Genomic DNA, 19,091 nt, shown 5'->3' on the forward strand with positions numbered 1-19,091 from the left:
AGAAACGATCATCCATATTAAACAACTTTGAAACCTTTTTGGAAGCATTTACGGAAGCATTTGGTGAACATGATAAGGTTCGATGGACTACAACAAAGATCCGGTCACTACGACAAGGGATGCATTCTACATCAGTCTATGCTTCGGATTTCAGGCAATTAGTATGCGACATCAATTGGGATGAAGAAGCGTTGATGAGTCAATTCTATTGGGGTTTAAGAGATGATGTGAAAGATTTGCTGTTAACTCTTCCTGATCCACGAATGCTCAATGAAGCCATTAGCCAAGCTGTGAAGTGCGATAATCGCCTATTCCAACGTTGCCAAGACCAACGCTCAAGACAACATACAATTCGCCATACTCCAACTATGTCGGTAAGCGGTGTGAATTCGCATTCAGAGGTGGAAGACATGCAAATTGATGCGGTACGTATCAAATCTCTTACTATAGAAGAAAAAAAGCGACGTATGGAGGAAAATTTATGCTTGTATTGCAGTGGAGAAGGCTACAAAGTCAAAACTGCCCCAAAAAGCAAAATCGATGCATAGTCAAGACTAGGGGAGTATTTGTTCAGGAAAACGAGGATGCCTAGCCACAGTAGGAACCGTGCGGCTGGACAATGAAATATCCCAACAACAATCAGGTTCCTTTCTTTCTGCCCAACCTGCACTTTGTTTTACAATCCCTTTGTTTATCGGCCCTCAAAAGCTGAGAACCTTACCACTACTAGAATCAGGAGCATCTGCTTGTTTTTTAGACGAAGAATTTGCAAAGCGTCATAAGATCCCTTTAGTAAAAAAATCAAAACCTGTTCATATTGAGGTCATAGATAGGCGACCTTTATTGTCTGGTAGCATCACCTATGAATCAAAACCTATAGAAGTAACGTTTAAAGACCATAGTAGTCATATTATTTTTAATATTATTAGAACCCCATCAAATCCTATTATTCTTGGTCTTTCTTGGTTGGAAAAACATAATCCATTGATAGATTGGAGGTTGCGGAAGATGACTTTTCCCACAAAACCACCCAAGAAAAAACCTAGTAAAAAACCTCGAAAAAAAAAATCTTTATTCATTGGAGCAAGAGCGTTTATAAGATCATCTAAGGAAGGCACTCCATTTGTCATTTATGCGGCTTCAATTACCGAGGAGAAGATCTCAACAGCAAGTATACCGGAGCAATATAAAGATTTTGAAGACGTGTTTCAAAAGAAGAACGTCGACATACTACCGGAACACCGACCATATGATTGTGCCATAGACTTGCAAGAAGGAGTACAACCACCTTTTGGCCCAATCTACAATCTATCGCAAACGGAGTTGGCAGAGTTACGAAAGTACATCGACGAGAATCTAGCCAAGAACTTCATTCGTCATTCAAAATCATCAGCTGGAGCATCCATCTTATTTGTGAAGAAGAAAGATGGATCATTACGGATGTGTGTAGACTATCAAGGCCTCAACAAGGTAACAAAGAAAAATTGTTACCCATTATCCTTGATTTCTAATCTCTTAGAACAACTTGGACGTGCAAAGATCTTTACAAAAATTGATCTAAGAGGAGCTTATAATCTCGTACGAATCAAGGAAGGAGATGAGTGGAAGACAGCATTTCGTACAAGGTATGGTCATTTTGAATATAATGTCATGCCTTTTGGTCTTACCAATGCTCCAGCGGTTTTTCAACATATGATGAATGACATCTTTCAAGAATACCTCGACGATTTTGTTGTCATCTACTTGGACGATATTCTAATATTCTCTAAAAACGAAGAAGAGCATGAGGAGCATGTTCGTTTGGTCTTGGAGAAACTACGCAAGCGAGGACTATATGCCAAATTAGAAAAGTGTTTATTTCACCAGACGGAGATAGAATTTTTGGGGTTCATTGCGACTACAGAAGGTTTGAAGATGGATCCCAAGAAAGTAGAAGCAATCATATCTTGGAAGGTTCCGAACATGGTTAGAGACGTACAATGCTTTCTTGGTTTTGCTAACTTCTATCGGATCTTCATCAAGAATTATTCTCAAGTTGCTGCCCCTCTCACTTGATTAACATGCAAGGATAAGTTGAAATGGGGACCTTTGGCGGAGAAGGCGTTTCAAGATTTGAAGACAGCATTTCCTACAGCTCCAATTTTGGTACATCCAGACTTTACAAAGGCCTTCTATTTAGAAATTGATGCTTCAGATTTTGCTTTGGGAGCTGTGCTTTCACAAATGAGTGAAGATAAGAAGCTCCATCCAGTTGCATTCTATTCTCGAAAGTTCTCTGCTGCTGAAATCAATTATGAGATCCACGATAAGGAACTTCTTGCTATAGTGGATTCTTTCGAAGAATGGCATCACTTTCTTGAAGGAGCTGCACATCCAGTAACCGTATATACGAATCACAAGAATTTGGAGTATTTCATGATGGCTCGAGTTTTAAATTGGCGTCAAGCTCGGTGGAATATGTCGCTATCTAGATTTGATTTTGTTATCACTTATCGACCTGGAAGGCAGCAAAGACTATCCGATGCTTTATCAAGGAGATCGTATCTTGTACCAAAGGCTGGAGAAGCAGCGTTTGATCAACAATATACAACGTTATTAAAGCCAGAGAGATTTCAACTTTGTACTACTATTGTATCATTTGATGCTGACTTCCTAAACTAGGTACGTGCTATGACCATTAAAGATTCAATAGCCATTGATATTAAACAACGTACCAATGATGACAAGTTCAAGGTGGAGGGAGATCTTTTATACTTTGAAGAGCGATTGTACATTCCAAAAGGACTAGTACGACTCCGAGTTCTTCAATCTCGCCATGATTTTCCAACTGCGGGACATTTTGGATTCAACAAGACGTTGGAGCTTATTTCGTGAGATTTTTGGTGGCCCCAAATGTGGAAGGATGTGAAAGATTTTGTCCTCTCTTGTGACATCTGTTCAAGATCTAAGAATCCTCGGCATCGCCCTTATGGACTTCTACAGCCATTGCCAATTCCACGTCAACCATGGTCTTCAATTTCTATGGACTTCATCACGAACTTGCCATCATCAAACTCATTTGACAACATCTTTGTCGTGGTAGATCGGCTTATAAAGATGGCACACTTTGTTCCTTGTAAGAAGACATCGTCCAGTGAAGTCACAGCAAGACTCTTTCTCGATAATGTGTATCGATATCATGGACTACCAGATGATATCATATCAGATCGAGGTACCCAGTTCATGTCAAAGTTTTGGAGATCTCTCTTTGGGATATTGAAGGTGGATATCAAGCTTTCTTCAGCTTTTCATCCTCAAACTGATGGCCAAACGGAACGGGTGAACCAAGTCTTCGAGCAGTACTTACGATGCAGCATCAACTATCAGTAAGACGATTGGACTGCATATCTACCGCTAGCCGACTTTGCATATAACAACACCCTCCATGTGTCGACTCAACAAACACCATTCTTTTCCAACTATGGGTATCATCCGAAGCTTGATTTATTGAGTCCGTCAACAAATAACAATCCAGCAGCTGAAGGATTTGCGAAGCAACTATCAGAGCTTCAAACTATGTTGAAGCTTTAATTACAATCCGCTCAAGAATCCTATAAGACGTCTGCAAATAGATTTCGGAATCCAGCACCTACTTTCAAAGTTGGAGACAAAGCCTGGCTTCTTCGACGAAATATCAAAACCAAGCAACTATGTGATAAGTTGGACTATCGAAGATTGGGACCATTTATCATCCAGAAGCAAATTAATCCAGTGGCATACCGGCTGGAGTTACCGGCTTCTATGAAGGTACATCCAGTCTTTCATGTTTCTCTGTTGGAACCTTATCGAGAGTCATCTTTTCCTGGAAGAGTGCAATGTCCGCCACCTAGTATTGAAATCGAGAACCACGAAGAATATGAAGTTGAAAAGGTATTGGATTCACGGCGAAGGTGGGAAAAGTTAGAATATCTTGTTCATTGGTGCGGCTATGACATTAATGAGCGAATGTGGGAGCCAGCTAAAAATCTTGCGAATGCGCCACAAAAGGTACACGAGTTTCATCAACGACATCCCGATAAACCTAAATCAATTCGATGATAGCTTCTTTCTGAAGCTTGTTCTCCCAACAATATAACAAAAGGTGAGAGCACCAGCAAAATTCATAGCTGATGTAGTTATTTTCTCCAAGATAGATCGTAGTTTGGTCTTTTGATATGGATAGCCAAGAGATAGATACTATGCCAGTTAGAGTATCGCAACCGAGTAGCTCATGAAGGTGACCCCGAGATGAAAAAATACATGTACCACAATGACGACGGAGGATACCGAGTAACCGATCACTGGTGATCGTATTTGAGATCGAGCTTGCTTACGATGGTCAACCAGAAGGCGTGTTTGCAGGACAATTTCACAATGATGACATGGAAGTTCATGCTTGGTCAGAAGTCGAAGGCCTGGGCCACTACCGTTGGCTTCAAGGGTCGATGAACCACTTGCCTCGTGAACAACAGTTGGAGTTCATAGCAGAAGTTATGCAACAGATCTTCATTTTCTTGCGTTGGTACTAATCAACAACATTGCTTCTGAGAGACCTCGAAGCTAAAGGAGGAGGTGATGTTAGGGACATATTCCTTAGAACTTTCTAGAGAGAAGTTTCTAGAACCTTCTAGAAAACAAGCCTCTGGAACCTTCTAGAAGAGAAGCCTCTGGAACCTTTTAGAGAGAAGTTTCTAGAAGCTTCTAGAAGGAAAGTCTCTGGAACCTTCTAGAAAGGAATCCCCTAGAACTTTCTAGAAGCTTCCTAGTTAATAGAAGTAGCTCGAGAAGTTTCTAGAACCTTCTAGAAAAGAAGCCTCTGGAACCTTCTAGAAGCTTCCTAGTTAATAGAAGTAGCTCGAGAAGCTTCCTAAGTAGGAGTATATATAAGGATCGAGGCTGAAGAGTTCTTCAGTCTCGACAACACATCTCTTAGAGTTCTAGCTCACCTTTCTAGTGTTGTTCTTGTACTCATCTGTTTAATCTAGTTCTGCCACTTCTTCTTGAACTTCTTGTTAGATTTCAAGTCTGTATTTTGTATCCGTAACACTTATCTTACACCAAAAGAAAGAGATACATCTTTCGATCAACAAAGAATGATTCTCTTGAAACTAGAGCATTTGCATCTTCAAGTAATGAAATCAACATTCACTGTTGATTCCACCCTTGTGAAATAAATCCAATCAAGTATGTCTTTTGATCATTTTGTTTATAATATCAAAAATTCTTCTTCTAAGTCCCAACATACTTCTAAGTTTAAGTTAAAAAATAACCTATTTTATTTTAAAGGTCGATTATATGTTCCAAAAGAAGAAGCATGATTACGTGTTCTTCAAGCACATCACGACTTTTCAACAACAGGACATTTTGGATACAACAAGACTCTGGAGCTTATATCTAGAGATTTTTGAAGACCACAAATGTAGAAGGATGTAAAAGACTTTGTTTAGTCATGTGAAATTTGTTCAAGATCAAAAACTCCTCATCATCGACTTTATAGACTTCTTCAACCATTATCTATTCCAAAACAACCATGGTCTCCTATTTCTATGGATTTCATCATGGACCTTTGAATCTCAAGTTCTTATGACTCTATATTCGTGATAATAGATTATTTTATCAACATGGCATATTTTGTATCATGTACAAAATCTATCACAGGTGAAAAAATAGCTAGACTCTTTCTTAACAATATCTATCGTTATTATGGATTATCCAAGGATATCATATCAAATAGGAGAATTCAATTTGTATCATGATTTTGGCAGACTCTTTTCAAGATTCTAAAAGTGGATATAAAATTATCTTTGGTATTTCATCTTCAAATTAATAGACAAGCAGAGCATGTTATTCAAGTTTTGGAGCAGTATTTAAGATATACCATCAACTACCAATAAGATGATTGGAAAATTCTTTTGCCATTGGTAGAGTTTGCTTATAATAATAGAATATATTCTTCTATAAAACAAATACTTTTTTTTACCAATTATGGTTATCATCCACGACTTGATACTTTTGACTTTTCAAAAGCTAATAATCCTATGTTAGAAGATTTGATAAATCATTTGTCAGAGCTACATACAATAATGAAGGCATAGTTAAAAGAAGCTCAAGAACAACAAAAGATCAATGCAGATGTCTATCGAAAGGAACAACCACCATTTCACGTGGGTGATAAGCTATGTTTACTTTGTCATAATATCAAGACTACCTCTCTTTGTGACAAGTTAGACTATTGTAGGTTTGAACCATTTCCTATTTCTGTACAAATCAATCCAATTGTATATTTTTTATACTTACTAGAGTCAATGAAAATCCATCTAATATTCCACGTATTTCTTCTTGAACCATACAAGATAGTGAATATAACAAGAAAAAGACAAGTGCCATCTCTTCCTATAGAAGTAAATAATAATGAAGAATTTGAAGTGAAAGAAGTCTTAGACTTAAGGCAGCACCAAAATAAGTTGGAATATCTTGTTCTTTGGCATAGATATAATATTAGTGAATATACATAGGAGCCAACAAAGAATCTTGCAAATACAGCAAAAAAGGTGGAGGCTTTTCATTGATGACATTCATCTAAATGAAGATGAAGACCTCCTCTATAAAAGAAACAAGATCTAGGCAAGATAACATTTTACTTTCAATCCTTATTGGTAGCTTAAAGAAGAAGCTAACTTTGTAGCAAACACATAAAAAAACTTGCCTTATAAGTCAAAGCATATGTTCTACAAAGTCAACACATATTGGAGGTCCTATAGAACATTGCCATATAGCCCCTAATTAGATAGTATATATAGAGACAAGAGTGAAGCCCTCTTCACTCTTATCAATTCTTTTTTTACTTCTATTCTAATTTCAAGAATCTCAAGTTTTCTTGTCTTTTGGAAATAAGCCATTCCAATTTATTTTTAATATAAATACTTCTTTATTTCTATTTTATCACTTTTTCTTTGATATGGATTCCATTGATTTATGCATCTTCTTCTGGTTCATGTCTTTGATAAGAAATCATAGATGGTCATTTGTTGTCTCTGGAGATATTATTCATGAAACCATTCCTTTAGATGTAGCAATTAAAGATAATAATAGTATAGTAACATTTAATGTGATAAGATCTCCCTCTAATCTACTTATTTTAAGATTATTGTGGTTAAAAAAATATAACTGACAAATAGATTGGATTTTTTATAACCTTAATTTTTTTTATAATTAATTTTTAAAATTTTGATAGTGAAGTAAAAATAGATAAGCCTAATACATCCAAATCCTTTTTAGTAGGTATAAGAACTTTAATGTGTGTGGTAAAAAAAGGGCCATCTTTTATTATACATGCTATATCTATTTTTAATAGTAGAAAGACATCAAATGATATGCTTAGCGAATATCAAGATTTTCAAGACGTTTATGAAAAAAAAATATAAATATTCTTTCAAAATATTGATCCTATGGTTATATAATTGATCTAAAAGAAGGAGCTCAACCACCATTTGGACCAATCTACAGCTTATCACAAAATAATTTGGCTGTATTAAAAAGATATATCGACAAAAACTTTGCTAAATACTTCATATACTACTCGAAATCTCTAGTAGGAGCTCTTATCTTATTTGTAAAGAATAAAGATGGATCTCTATAAATGTGCATAGATTATAAAAGATTTAATAAGATCTTTATTAAGAATAGATATCCCCTACCTTTGATTTTAAGACTTTTTGACTAACTCAATCAAGCAAAGATCTATAAAAAAATAGATCTACGAATAGCATATAACCTAATCCACATTAAAGGAAGAGATGACTAGAAGACTAATTTTTGAACTAGGTATGGATATTTTGAATATGATGTCATGCCTTTTGGACTCACAAATATATTAGTTATTTTTTAACAACTCATAAATGATATTTTTTGTAAATTTTTTAATGAATTTATTATTTGTTATTTAAACAACATTCTAATCTATTCTAAGAATGTAAAAGAATATAAACTTTATGTTTTTCATGTCTTATAAAAACTTAGAGATACATGATCATATATAAAGATAGAAAAGTGTATATTCTATACTACTTACATTGATTTTTTAGAGTACATCATTTCCAATGAAGGATTAATAATAAATCCTAAAAAGATTCAAACTATCATAGATTAGAAGGTGCCAAAAAAAATTAAAGATGTGTAATATTTTTTGAGATTTGTCAATTATTATCAAATCTTCATCAAGAACTTTTTTCAAGTTGCGGCTCTTCTTACACATGTGATATGTAAAGATAAACTTAAGTGGAGCAAAGATGCAAAAACATCTTTTGAAGCCTTAAACATAACATTTATTTCTTCACTAATTTTATATGTGTTAATTTTTTTAAGATTTTCTTCACAAAAATAGATACATTGGACTTTGATATGGATATTATTTTATTACAAATGGGAGCAAATGATAAGTTCTATCTAATTATTTTTCATTCGAGGAAATTTTTAGCAGTTGAGATTAATTATAAGATCTACAACAAAGAACTTTTTATAATTGTGGATTCATTTTAAGAATGGCTTCATTATCTAGAAGGCACTTTTAGTCTACTTATTATGCATACAAGTCACAAGAATCTCAAATATTTTATGTCAACACATATTTTGAATCGTCGCCAAGCTTGTTGGAATATATCTTTATCAAGTTTTGATTTCAAAATCACCTATGGACCCAAAAAGCAACAAGGTTTATTAGATGTCATTTTTATACATTCTTATCTTATATCAAAAGAAAGAAATTTAACTTTTGATCAACAAAAAACTATTCTCATAAAGCTGAAGCATTTTTATCTTTGAGCAATAAAATCAACATTATTTGTTGATTCAATCTTTGTTAAGCAAATTCAATTAAGTATGTCTTGTGATTTTCTTATTCATAATATCAAGAATAATTCTTTTAAGTCTCATGATACTTTCAAGTTCAAGTTTAAGAATAATCTACTCTACTTCGATAAATGTTTATACATTCCAAAAGGCAAAGCGTGATTATATGTTCTTCAAGCTCATCATAACTTTTGAATAGCCGGACTTTTTTGATATAATAAGACTTTAGAACTAATATCTTGAAATTTTTGGTAGCTTCAAATGTAGAAGGCAATTAAAGGCTTTGTACAATCATGTGATATTTGTTCAAGATTCAAAACTCCTTATCATCGATCTTATGGACTTCTTCAGTCATTATTTATTTCAAAACAACTATGGTCTTTTGTTTTTATGGATTTTATCATAGATCTTTCAATTTCAAGTTCATATAATTCTATATTTATAATAATAGATTTTTTTATTAATATAACATATTTTATACTATGTACAAAATTTATCATATGTGAAGAAACAGTAAGCTTTTTTTTTTGACAATATCTATTGCTATCATGGATTGTCTAAAGATATTATATTAGATAGGAGGACTCAATTTATATCAAAATTTTGAAGAATCATTTTCAAGATATTAAAGGTGGATATAAAGCTCTCTTCAATTTTTCATCCTTAAATTAATGGACAAATGAAATAGATGAATCAAGTTCTAAAGTAATATTTGAGATGTATCATTAATTATCATCAAGATGATTGGACAACTCTTTTGCTATTGGCAATATTTGTATACAATGATTTGATACATTCTTCTACTCAATAAATATCTTTTTTTACCAATTATGGTTATTATCCATGAATTGATACTTTTGACTTTTTAAAGGTTGATAATCTAGCGACAAAAGTTTTGATAAATTATTTGGTAGAACTACATAGAAGAATAAAAGTATAATTAAAAGAAGCTCAAGAACAACAAAAGATCAATGCGGATGCCTATTGCAAGGAACAATCACAATTCAATGTGGATAATAAGATATAATTACTTTGTTACAATATCAAGACAACTCGTCATTGTGATAAGTTGGACTATTATAGGCTTAGATATTTTCGTATTAGTGAATAAGTCAATCTTGTTGCTTATCAATTATATCTATTAGAGTCTATGAAGATCCATCCTATATTCTATATGTCTCTTTTTTTGAACCATGTAAGACAATGAACATCTTGGGAAGAATATAAATTCTACTTTGTCTTATAGAAATAGATAATAATCAAGAATTCAAGGTGGAAGAAGTCTTAAATTCAAGGTGGTACCAAAATAGGTTAAAATATCTTATTCATTAGCCAAGATATGATGTTAGAGAATATACATAGGAGCCACCAAAGAATCTTGCAAATACAATAAAAAAGATTGAAGTTTTTCAAGAACGACATCTATCAAAATCAAGATAAAGTATGATAAATTTTTTCTATAAAAGAAATAAGATCAAAAGAAGATAGCATTCTACCTTTTATTCTTATTTGGTACTTTTGTACATTTGTGATGCTAAAGAAATGAAAAATCAATAACCAACAGATTGAACTTAAGAACTATTACTTGCTTAGTTATCAAACAAAATATTGCATTTATTACAATCTTTAAGACGGCATAATCAAGGTTAAGATCTTTAAAAAAAACATCTCCTTTTTCAAATAGATGGTGAGATACAACGTGTTTGGTATCACAACCTTAGAAGAGACTCTCGATATTTGGTGATTTTATTAAAGATTGAAATAATTCCTGACAATATTTCAAATATTTTATTTGAAGCAAGTTACAAAGGCCTCAACAACAATTAAATAATTGAGTGGTCTTCTTACATTAGTATGAGATACCATTCATGGCTGAGATGACCTATCAACCATCTTCAAAGAGAACAAAAATCAGAGTATGTGGCAAATACAATTTGTTCTATCTTAGATTTGATCAATATATAATGACTACTTCTTATAGAACTCATCTTTAGAAGGAGGGATAATGTCGGTGACATACATATTTATTATAATATTTACCTATATGATTAAGTAGAAATAGGTAAAAATAGATTTATTTTATAATAATTTTTAAAGAAGCTTCTTTGAAACTTTATAGACACTGCTTTGACTTTATATGTGTTTATAGTTGATTGATAGGATAGAACCTTGATGAATAAATTAATCACGTATTAATAACTTGTAGAATAAGTTAAGTATGTGGCATATATACAAAAAACTTGCCTTACAAGTTAACATACGTATCTTGAAAAGTCAACATATTTTAGAATTTTTGTAGGATATTGCCACATAGCTCCTAGTTCAGAGTATATATGGAAGTAAGAGTGAAGCCTTCTTCACTCTTGTCAATGCTTTTTTAGTCTTTAGTCTTGTTTCAAGACTTTTTTTTTGTCTTCTTGTCTTTAACAATAGTCATTATAGTTTAATACTATATCATCTTTAAGTGATTTTCTAGTCTATTTAAGTGTCACAAGAGTATATTGATATTTTAATTCTTTGAAATTCATGTCCTTGATAGATTATAGCAGAATTTTTTGGATTCATTTGTAAAATAAGTCTACGTGCTTTTCTCAATTCTATAACTTCTTTGTGTAAACATTAGACATTATTATTGGCTTCTTCTATAGTCATAAAAAAAATACTTTCATGATTTATATATATATATATATATATATATATATATATATATATATAATTTCTATTCTAAAAATATTAATAATCTTTTGAAGATTTATAATAGTTCAAAGTCTATTCTCACTTCTACATAGTATAACATCCATAATTTTATTTTTTCTTTCATTTCTATATGAGATAATTTTAAAAAATCTACAAATCAAATTAAAAGAGAATAATTTACAACTTTTGTAAAGTAAAATAGTCTATTCTTTTTTAAAAAGAATCAATGTTAAAAAACCAAAAAATATTAGTATTAAGGTGGATAGTTTATAATCTTTAAAATAAAATAATTAAAAGTGGAATAATCTATCTATTTCTAAAAATAAATAAGTATAATAAATTATAAAATTTATGATTTATACTGAAGGTGGATAGTTTATAATCATTATAAATCATAAAAATTATAAAAAAAAGTAAGTAAAATAAATTATAAACTATCAACGACATGAACTGTAACAAAACTTGTTTAATTATTAACATCTATTATTTTTTGTACATGCTTTAAAAACTAAAATTATTTTATACATATTCTATAAGTTTATCCAAGTTTATAGAATCTAAAATTATGCTACTTACACATATATATATATATATATATATATATAAACATCTATTCTAAAGAAATATAAATTAAATATTTTTATTTATTTATTTATTATCAAAATAAATATTCTTTTTAATTTCTATTATTTTATCATTTTATTATTATTATTATTATTATTATTATTTGTTTGATTTTTACTAAGAAGTTTGTGTTTATAAGACATTTGAATTTAAAGAAATAATTATTTTTTGAAGCAAAAGTATTGAAAGACCTCTATTCTAAGAATTTGATATAGTCTTGTTTAACCAAATATGGCCAATTTCTATAGAAATATAACATCCAAAAATAAAAAATAATAAAAAATAATAATTTAATATCTCTTATGAGATGATATAAGTTTTAGATTTTAAATTGGTCCACCTACTTATATTTTAGCTACGAGAGTAGACTATGAACTTAAGATAATTTAAAATTCATAGTTACAAAAAAGTAAGTTTATAAATGGCAAAAATCCTTTGATGTTTGTACAAATAGAAATTCAATCCACATTGTATTATCAATGTTTTAAGATTTAAGCATATGTAGGCCTTTATTATATTGGACATTGAATACTTTGTCCTACATTGTGCTATATAAGATACAACTTCTCCTATACGTCTTACATGTCCTATATTAAACTTAATACAAAACATAAATGAATATGAATTAAAAATATAAATATAAATAGAGAATGTGAAAAGACTTCCACAAGAGGAATAGCTTTGCATTTAAAACTCAATAACTACTTTTTGATGTCTTGAAATTATAAGATTAACAAACATTCTCTTATTTTCTTAACATAGAACTTAGTTTTTTGATGATTTCATGATAAATGCCCTCCATTAAAAACATACTGCATGAGCATGAGGAATCTTCACCTCCAGGACAAAGTATCACTTACACCTTCTGTATTTATTAGAATCGTAGAATCAGTTCTAAATGAATGAAAGTCAGTTTTCAGTATTCAATTCTGTGTCCCTATGTCACGGCTTCCAAAACAATCCAGGTACGATTCGATTCCTACAGTAAATGAACCAGATTCTCAGAACCGCTAAGCAATTCCATGTAACATTACCTGCAGTATTTGTTAGCTTCGGCACACCTATGACAGATTAAGAACTTTCTAATCCGACCTTAAAGCATGCGGAAGAGATGTGTCTGGTTTGTGCTTGTGCATGGCACCAGGAAAAGCCAGAAGGTGCTTAAATGCACGCAGGGTAGCATCAGACAATCAAAAAACACCGAGGAAGACGACCTTGCATGAAGGACTCAAGAATAAAAGTTGGTGGGAAGCCTGCTGATCAACTCGCAGACGAAGTGTGTTTGTACCATTTGTTTTTCTATTTAAGATGAGGATAACCGCCCAGCTCGTAATCCAACATTGCCCCATCCTTGCGGCGTGCATAATCTTCCTTAGCACCAATCACAGTAATTAGCATTGCCCACGACGATAACCAGCACGAATTTTTCTGATGCATCATCACCTTCGACATCTCTTCCGAAATCTTAAGATATCTCGGAACTTTGCTAAGTTGATAAGAAAGACATTGTTAGTCTGCAAATTACAAAAAATAGCTTTTTCCCCCACAGCGAAGAAGATAGACGAAAGAAAAGCGGTGATTTTGTCAATCGGATCGGCAGGTTCTTCCGGTTGGAATGCCCTTCACGAGCTGGAGTTTGGAGACATGTGCAACCGGGTTCCAATTTTCAAGCAATGAAAGCGTGTTTCGCCAGTATTTTCGTCCGGTTTAAGCAACAGCGTTGAGGTTGTTACTATTACGTGAACCCACGACGGCCAAGCAAGTGGCAACGAGCTGTAAAGCGCGATATGTGACTAAGGCTGTGGGTACATTTCGACTTTGTGTTTTCGAATCGAAAGTGACGTTTCGAGGAGAACAAATGGATCAAGTTCTAGCGCAGAACGCTGTATACTTGAAACAAGGTACGATACTCTCACAATTTGTCCACGAAAATAGGCACAGTGCACTAATGACACAGTGACTTGTCTCACGGCCTGAAGCGGAGTGTTGAGCGGAGGTTTAGGGGTATATCTTTGTTGTCGCAAGGATTTGAGCTTCGTATCATAGAGGGTTTTAATATTCCAAGGGTCCGTAGCTGGAAGTCTTTGGAGAAATAGCCTGTAGTCTTGCGTCCAAGTACCATGATTTATTATCACTTCAGGCGTTCACATCAGATAGACTTGCACAGGAACAGGTTTTGCACACGCAGTGAGATGACAATGTGTTGTTGTAGAATAGATTGAATCTCCAGCCAGCAACTAACACAATGTTTAATCTTACAAGGAAGAACACTGAAATTCGGACTGATAATAACTTTATTTATTTCTTTTTGTCTGTGTGATGATTTAAACAGATCAGGGTGTGACAGTATGGGCGTTTGGGGTGATGATCACACTAAGATTATTCGGGAAGGATACCGGTGCCCATTTCGCCGTTCATGAGGATGTTATCATGCCTGGCCTGGGGCCCCCAACTCACCACCACACACGCGAGGACGAATACTGGTACGTAGTGGAAGGGAAGATGAAACGGACAAGAGGAGACGAGGTTTTCCATGCGACAAAAGGCTCCATTATCCAACTCCCCAAGAATGTGCCACACAACATGGTCAATTACGGCGACACTCTTGCACGGATGGTGGTCACTTACCCTCCTGCAGGATCCGAGAACTGGTTCCTGGACATCGGAGAGCCGGTGAAGGAGGAGTCCACACTCACAAACGTTGAAGATTAGTGAACTTGGATGTGAATAGCTCCAATATGCAACGTTTGTTCTCGTTGTATAAGGAATATCTCGTTATGCAGACATGATTGATAGGCAGTAGAAGTCTTGAAACACACATGGATAGATTTAGTGTCACATAAGTTGTCGAATGCGTACTTTGTAATGTCCATTAACATGTAAAAAAGTTCAAGCGTTCACTACAATAACTCAGGGTTAGAGATCTCTTGTCACAATGAGTCAACCGACTCCTACAGAAGGCTGAGAGCAATGAAAGACCGGCAGGGTAACTTTCCTAGATTTCAAAGCAGTATTTGCGTATCTTCTCTTCACTTTGTCAGACTGTAACTTTCAGATGTTATCCCCTTTGCCAGCGACGCATCCTATGGCGCGCCTCCAGACCTGTAGCTGAGAATGCAAGTATTGCTTGGCAAATAGCTGCTGAGAGGTGTGGAATCCATGTCTAGTGACTTCACCCACAGGGCTGCCCAGAGTATAATGGCGAGCAGAATGTTTCCAATTATTTGATGGATACAAAGATTCATGAGCATCTAAAAGTTAATGCGAAAGCTTCAATGCACAGCATTTCGACTTGTGTAAATCAACACTCGATCAGTCCGTTCAAACGTTCATACAGCTCAAGTACTCGCTGTCCATCATAAAAGTTAGTGCTTAAAAAGTTTGAGATAGTGTCTCCAAAGTCTACATTTTCATGTGGTTGCTGTGTACTGCTGTAAACTTGGGCTGTTGGGTTCTGGAACAATTATTGAATTTGTGATTGTTGATCCGAACTAGGGGTTCACATTCCGGGGTTTCGCTGCATCGTCGAAGTTTTTAGATAGAACTGGGTTCATATCTCTGGGCGGATCATGGGCCTCGTTTTCTCCGCGACTAGATTAATACTGGAGCCTATAAGTGTACACCATGTGGCAAGACTCTTTTTTGCTTATAGAAAACTAAGTGATAACTATTTTTTATACATCTCACAAGATAAAAGAGGTTGTTGCAGTTGCAAGATTTTTCTTGTTTTATTGTTATAGAACCCATGCATGTTATAGCACTAATTAATATTCTACTATTTTAAAATCATATTTTGTAGACAAAATTTTATTTTAAAGAGAATTCATATTCTTTATAATTATAATCAACAAGGATACCAACTACAAAACAAAATCACCTTCTATTTTGAGGAATTGTTGAAGTGACCCAACCATTTATTAGATCAACCTATCTATCATCATTGGTTGAGAATCCTATTCAGGTTAGTATATTGGATATAATATATATATTTATAACTATGAATAAGTTCTAAAGGACACACTAGCTCTAATTATCATTCTAGCAAGGTTATTAGATTATGTAAGACATTATATGGTTCAAATCAAGAATAGTCTACAATATAAATTTTTTAACTTTTAACAAGGATTGATTAATTTATTAAAAATTCTAATAGAATAAAAAGATTTCATATAATTAAATAATTTTATTATAAAAAATTTACATTTATTAGCAAACTTTTTTTAATAATTAATTAAAAAATATTAATTTTTTTTAGTTTTTTTAAAAATGAATAATAATTAAGTATTGATATTTAAAATAAACCTTAAAGTTGCAACAAACTAAAATATAATATATGTTTAGTAAATATAGATAATAAATTATAAATCAATGATTAATTTTTAATACTTAATAGTATTTATTATTTATTAAAAACTATAAATTCTTTAAATTAAAATTAAGAACATATAAAATTTATTATTTTTATAAATATTAAAAAATAAAATTTTATTACTTTAACAAAATATAAAGAAGGTTAATTTTATTTTCATTTTGTGCCAATTTCTTTAAATTTATTGAAAATAAATCAAATAAATACAATTTTTTATTCTAGTTAAAAGGCTATCATATAGTCATTTGACTTTTTAAAAAAAAAAAAAAAAAGAAAAAAAAATCTATTAATCTATCAGTTCAATATAATTCAAAAAAGTAATGTGATAACTTTTTTCGGTTGTAACAACAAAACTTTAATTTTAATTTTATTAAATTTGATTCCTTTGATTTTAATATATATATATATATATATATATATATATATTCTAATACATCTTTAAAATTACATCAATGGTATTATATTCCTAGAAACAAATCTAATATTGTATATTTCTAATTGAATACAAAAATAATATTTTGGATAAATCTTACAAGATTGGACAAATTTTTTATGGTATAACATTAAATTAAAAATAAAAAACTTGGTTCTAAATTGGATTTTAAAAAAAGTGGCATTAAGATATTAATTTTAAATTACAACAATGTCAAAATTATATCATAAATAAATGTATAAATACATAAATATGTAAGACAAATAAAATAATTTCAATAAAAATATAAGATTAATTTAATAAGTTAAATACATTAATTCCAAGGCATTCTTTTATGATGACAAAGTTTTATTACTCAAAAATCAAAATTGCATTGTTGATGTTGGCATTGAAATAGTAAAACAAAAATTATTATACCTTTTAAAAGAAAAAATGTATAAATATAAATATATATATATATATATAAGCAACGTTTATGGTGGAATACCCTCTACCATAACTCTAGAACAATGATTCTTATAATCACAAATCAAAATAGAATGTGATTGAAATTGGAAACTTAATAGACAATCAGCAAAAATAGCCAAAAAATTGCAACTTCTCATCCTATGTAGAGCATTAGCAGACATATACATCAAACATTAACAAAGCCAAAACATGCAGCAATGAAATTGATCAGCAAGTAACTCAATTAGAAATTGGATTAATTTGAGCTATTGATCCAATTCTTGTAAGAAAAAAGTAAAAGAAAAAGAAACTATTATATTACAGTGGATTAGAACTTTCTCACGACGGGGGATCCAAAGTCCACACATTCAGTCAGAATTCCGATGCAACGCAGATCCGGCGCCATCAACTTGTGGGGAGTTATCAAACTTACTGAAACGAGGTAATTGAACAACTAGGATCTTCAATCCAACAGAAAAATGGGGACCGAGACATTCGAAACCAAGCTCGAACTACTCACGCCATACTGTAGCCCTCCTAGATAACGTGCAGATTTAAGATATAAACTGCCCAAGACAGTGAAGTTAATTGTGGAAGACGTCTCGAAACAATCTAGAAACACTCGCGTCACAGCGGAAGGCGATAGCAGCTCCGCACCCGGCATAACAAACCTTGCACTGTCCAACTCCACGACTGAAGCTCCTCGTATCCTAAACAACAGCAGGAGTTCGCGGAATTAGCCGCCTTCGACGAGACTAGATTAGCTCATCAGAGGACTTATCCAGAGGGAGGCGTCAAGAATGCGACTAGATCAATTACACGCCGCAACACGTCCCTCGACCACGGCCCCAAGCCTCCGCCACGAAGGAGATACGGTCCAGAACCCAATTCACGACATAGCTCGATAAAATGTGCGATTGAGATCAAATCAAACCTGGTAGGACTAACTTACTCCGAACTGCTCGAAAATGGCGGCATTGAAACACCAGTACAGGCAGGAGAGATGTTAACTGAAAGGACTGAAGGGGCCAGAAAATACCTTCGGCTCTTTCTCCTGGATCAGAACGCATTGATCTCAACACCACGCCGGAAAACAACTTCTTAGCGTGGGGAGTCTTTTCTGCAGGCAATCTTGGATGCATTCACTTAGCAACTTGTGGGGAAGCAGGTGGGACACCAACACTAGTGCAAAGGGGAAGGGCAATCAACCACCACCACTGAGGCTGATCAACCTGCCACACCAGGCTACACTGTTCAAAGACACAGCAGGGACCCGCACAAAGGAAGCAATAATAATATTAATGGATTTGCATGTATACCGGAATACTGCAGCAGCAGCAACATGAGTCTAGGTGCGGGAGACCATTGGTTTTATATGGTTTTCATGAAACCTTATAAAGCCATATGAAACAAATACATTTGAGAAATTTGTAATGTAAGGGTGTTGAATAATCCCTAAAAAACTCAAGAATGTAGAAAGCACATTAGATCTTGTTGAAAGTATTGAACAATATCTTATTACTTCAAGAGCAGAAGTTTAGTAGAATTGATGTATGTGGACTTGTCCAAATAGTGTTGCATTTTTGAGGTAGTACTTAGGATATAATCAATAAGAAAAAAGGAAAAAAAATAAAAATGTTTATATTTTTTTATTGA

At 33.0% G+C, this 19,091-nt stretch overlaps 1 protein-coding gene and 1 long non-coding RNA gene across 3 annotated transcripts; one reads left to right on the forward strand and one right to left on the reverse strand.

The window, feature by feature from the left end:
* Positions 1-13,447: 13,447 nt before the first annotated feature.
* On the forward strand, positions 13,448-15,187 carry LOC112281190 (uncharacterized). Its single transcript, XM_024517440.3, has 2 exons — positions 13,448-14,087; positions 14,519-15,187. The coding sequence occupies exons 1-2, from the start codon at positions 14,045-14,047 to the stop codon at positions 14,896-14,898; spliced, it is 423 nt and encodes a 140-aa protein (XP_024373208.1). The 5' UTR covers positions 13,448-14,044; the 3' UTR covers positions 14,899-15,187.
* A 2,493-nt stretch (positions 15,188-17,680) lies between these two features.
* On the reverse strand, positions 17,681-19,029 carry LOC149989342 (uncharacterized). 2 transcript variants are annotated; one of them, XR_016502772.1, is made up of 2 exons: positions 18,475-19,029; positions 17,681-18,145 (listed from the first exon to the last, which is right to left on the reverse strand). It is a non-coding gene; the product is annotated as an uncharacterized LOC149989342 (long non-coding RNA). The 2 variants fall into 2 exon arrangements; XR_016502771.1 differs by having other exon boundaries at positions 18,388-19,016.
* Between the last annotated feature and the right edge of the window lie 62 nt (positions 19,030-19,091).

Source organism: Physcomitrium patens, chromosome 4 (genome assembly GCF_059467195.1).
Source record: "Physcomitrium patens ecotype Gransden chromosome 4, ASM5946719v1, whole genome shotgun sequence".
NCBI lineage: Eukaryota > Viridiplantae > Streptophyta > Bryopsida > Funariales > Funariaceae > Physcomitrium > Physcomitrium patens.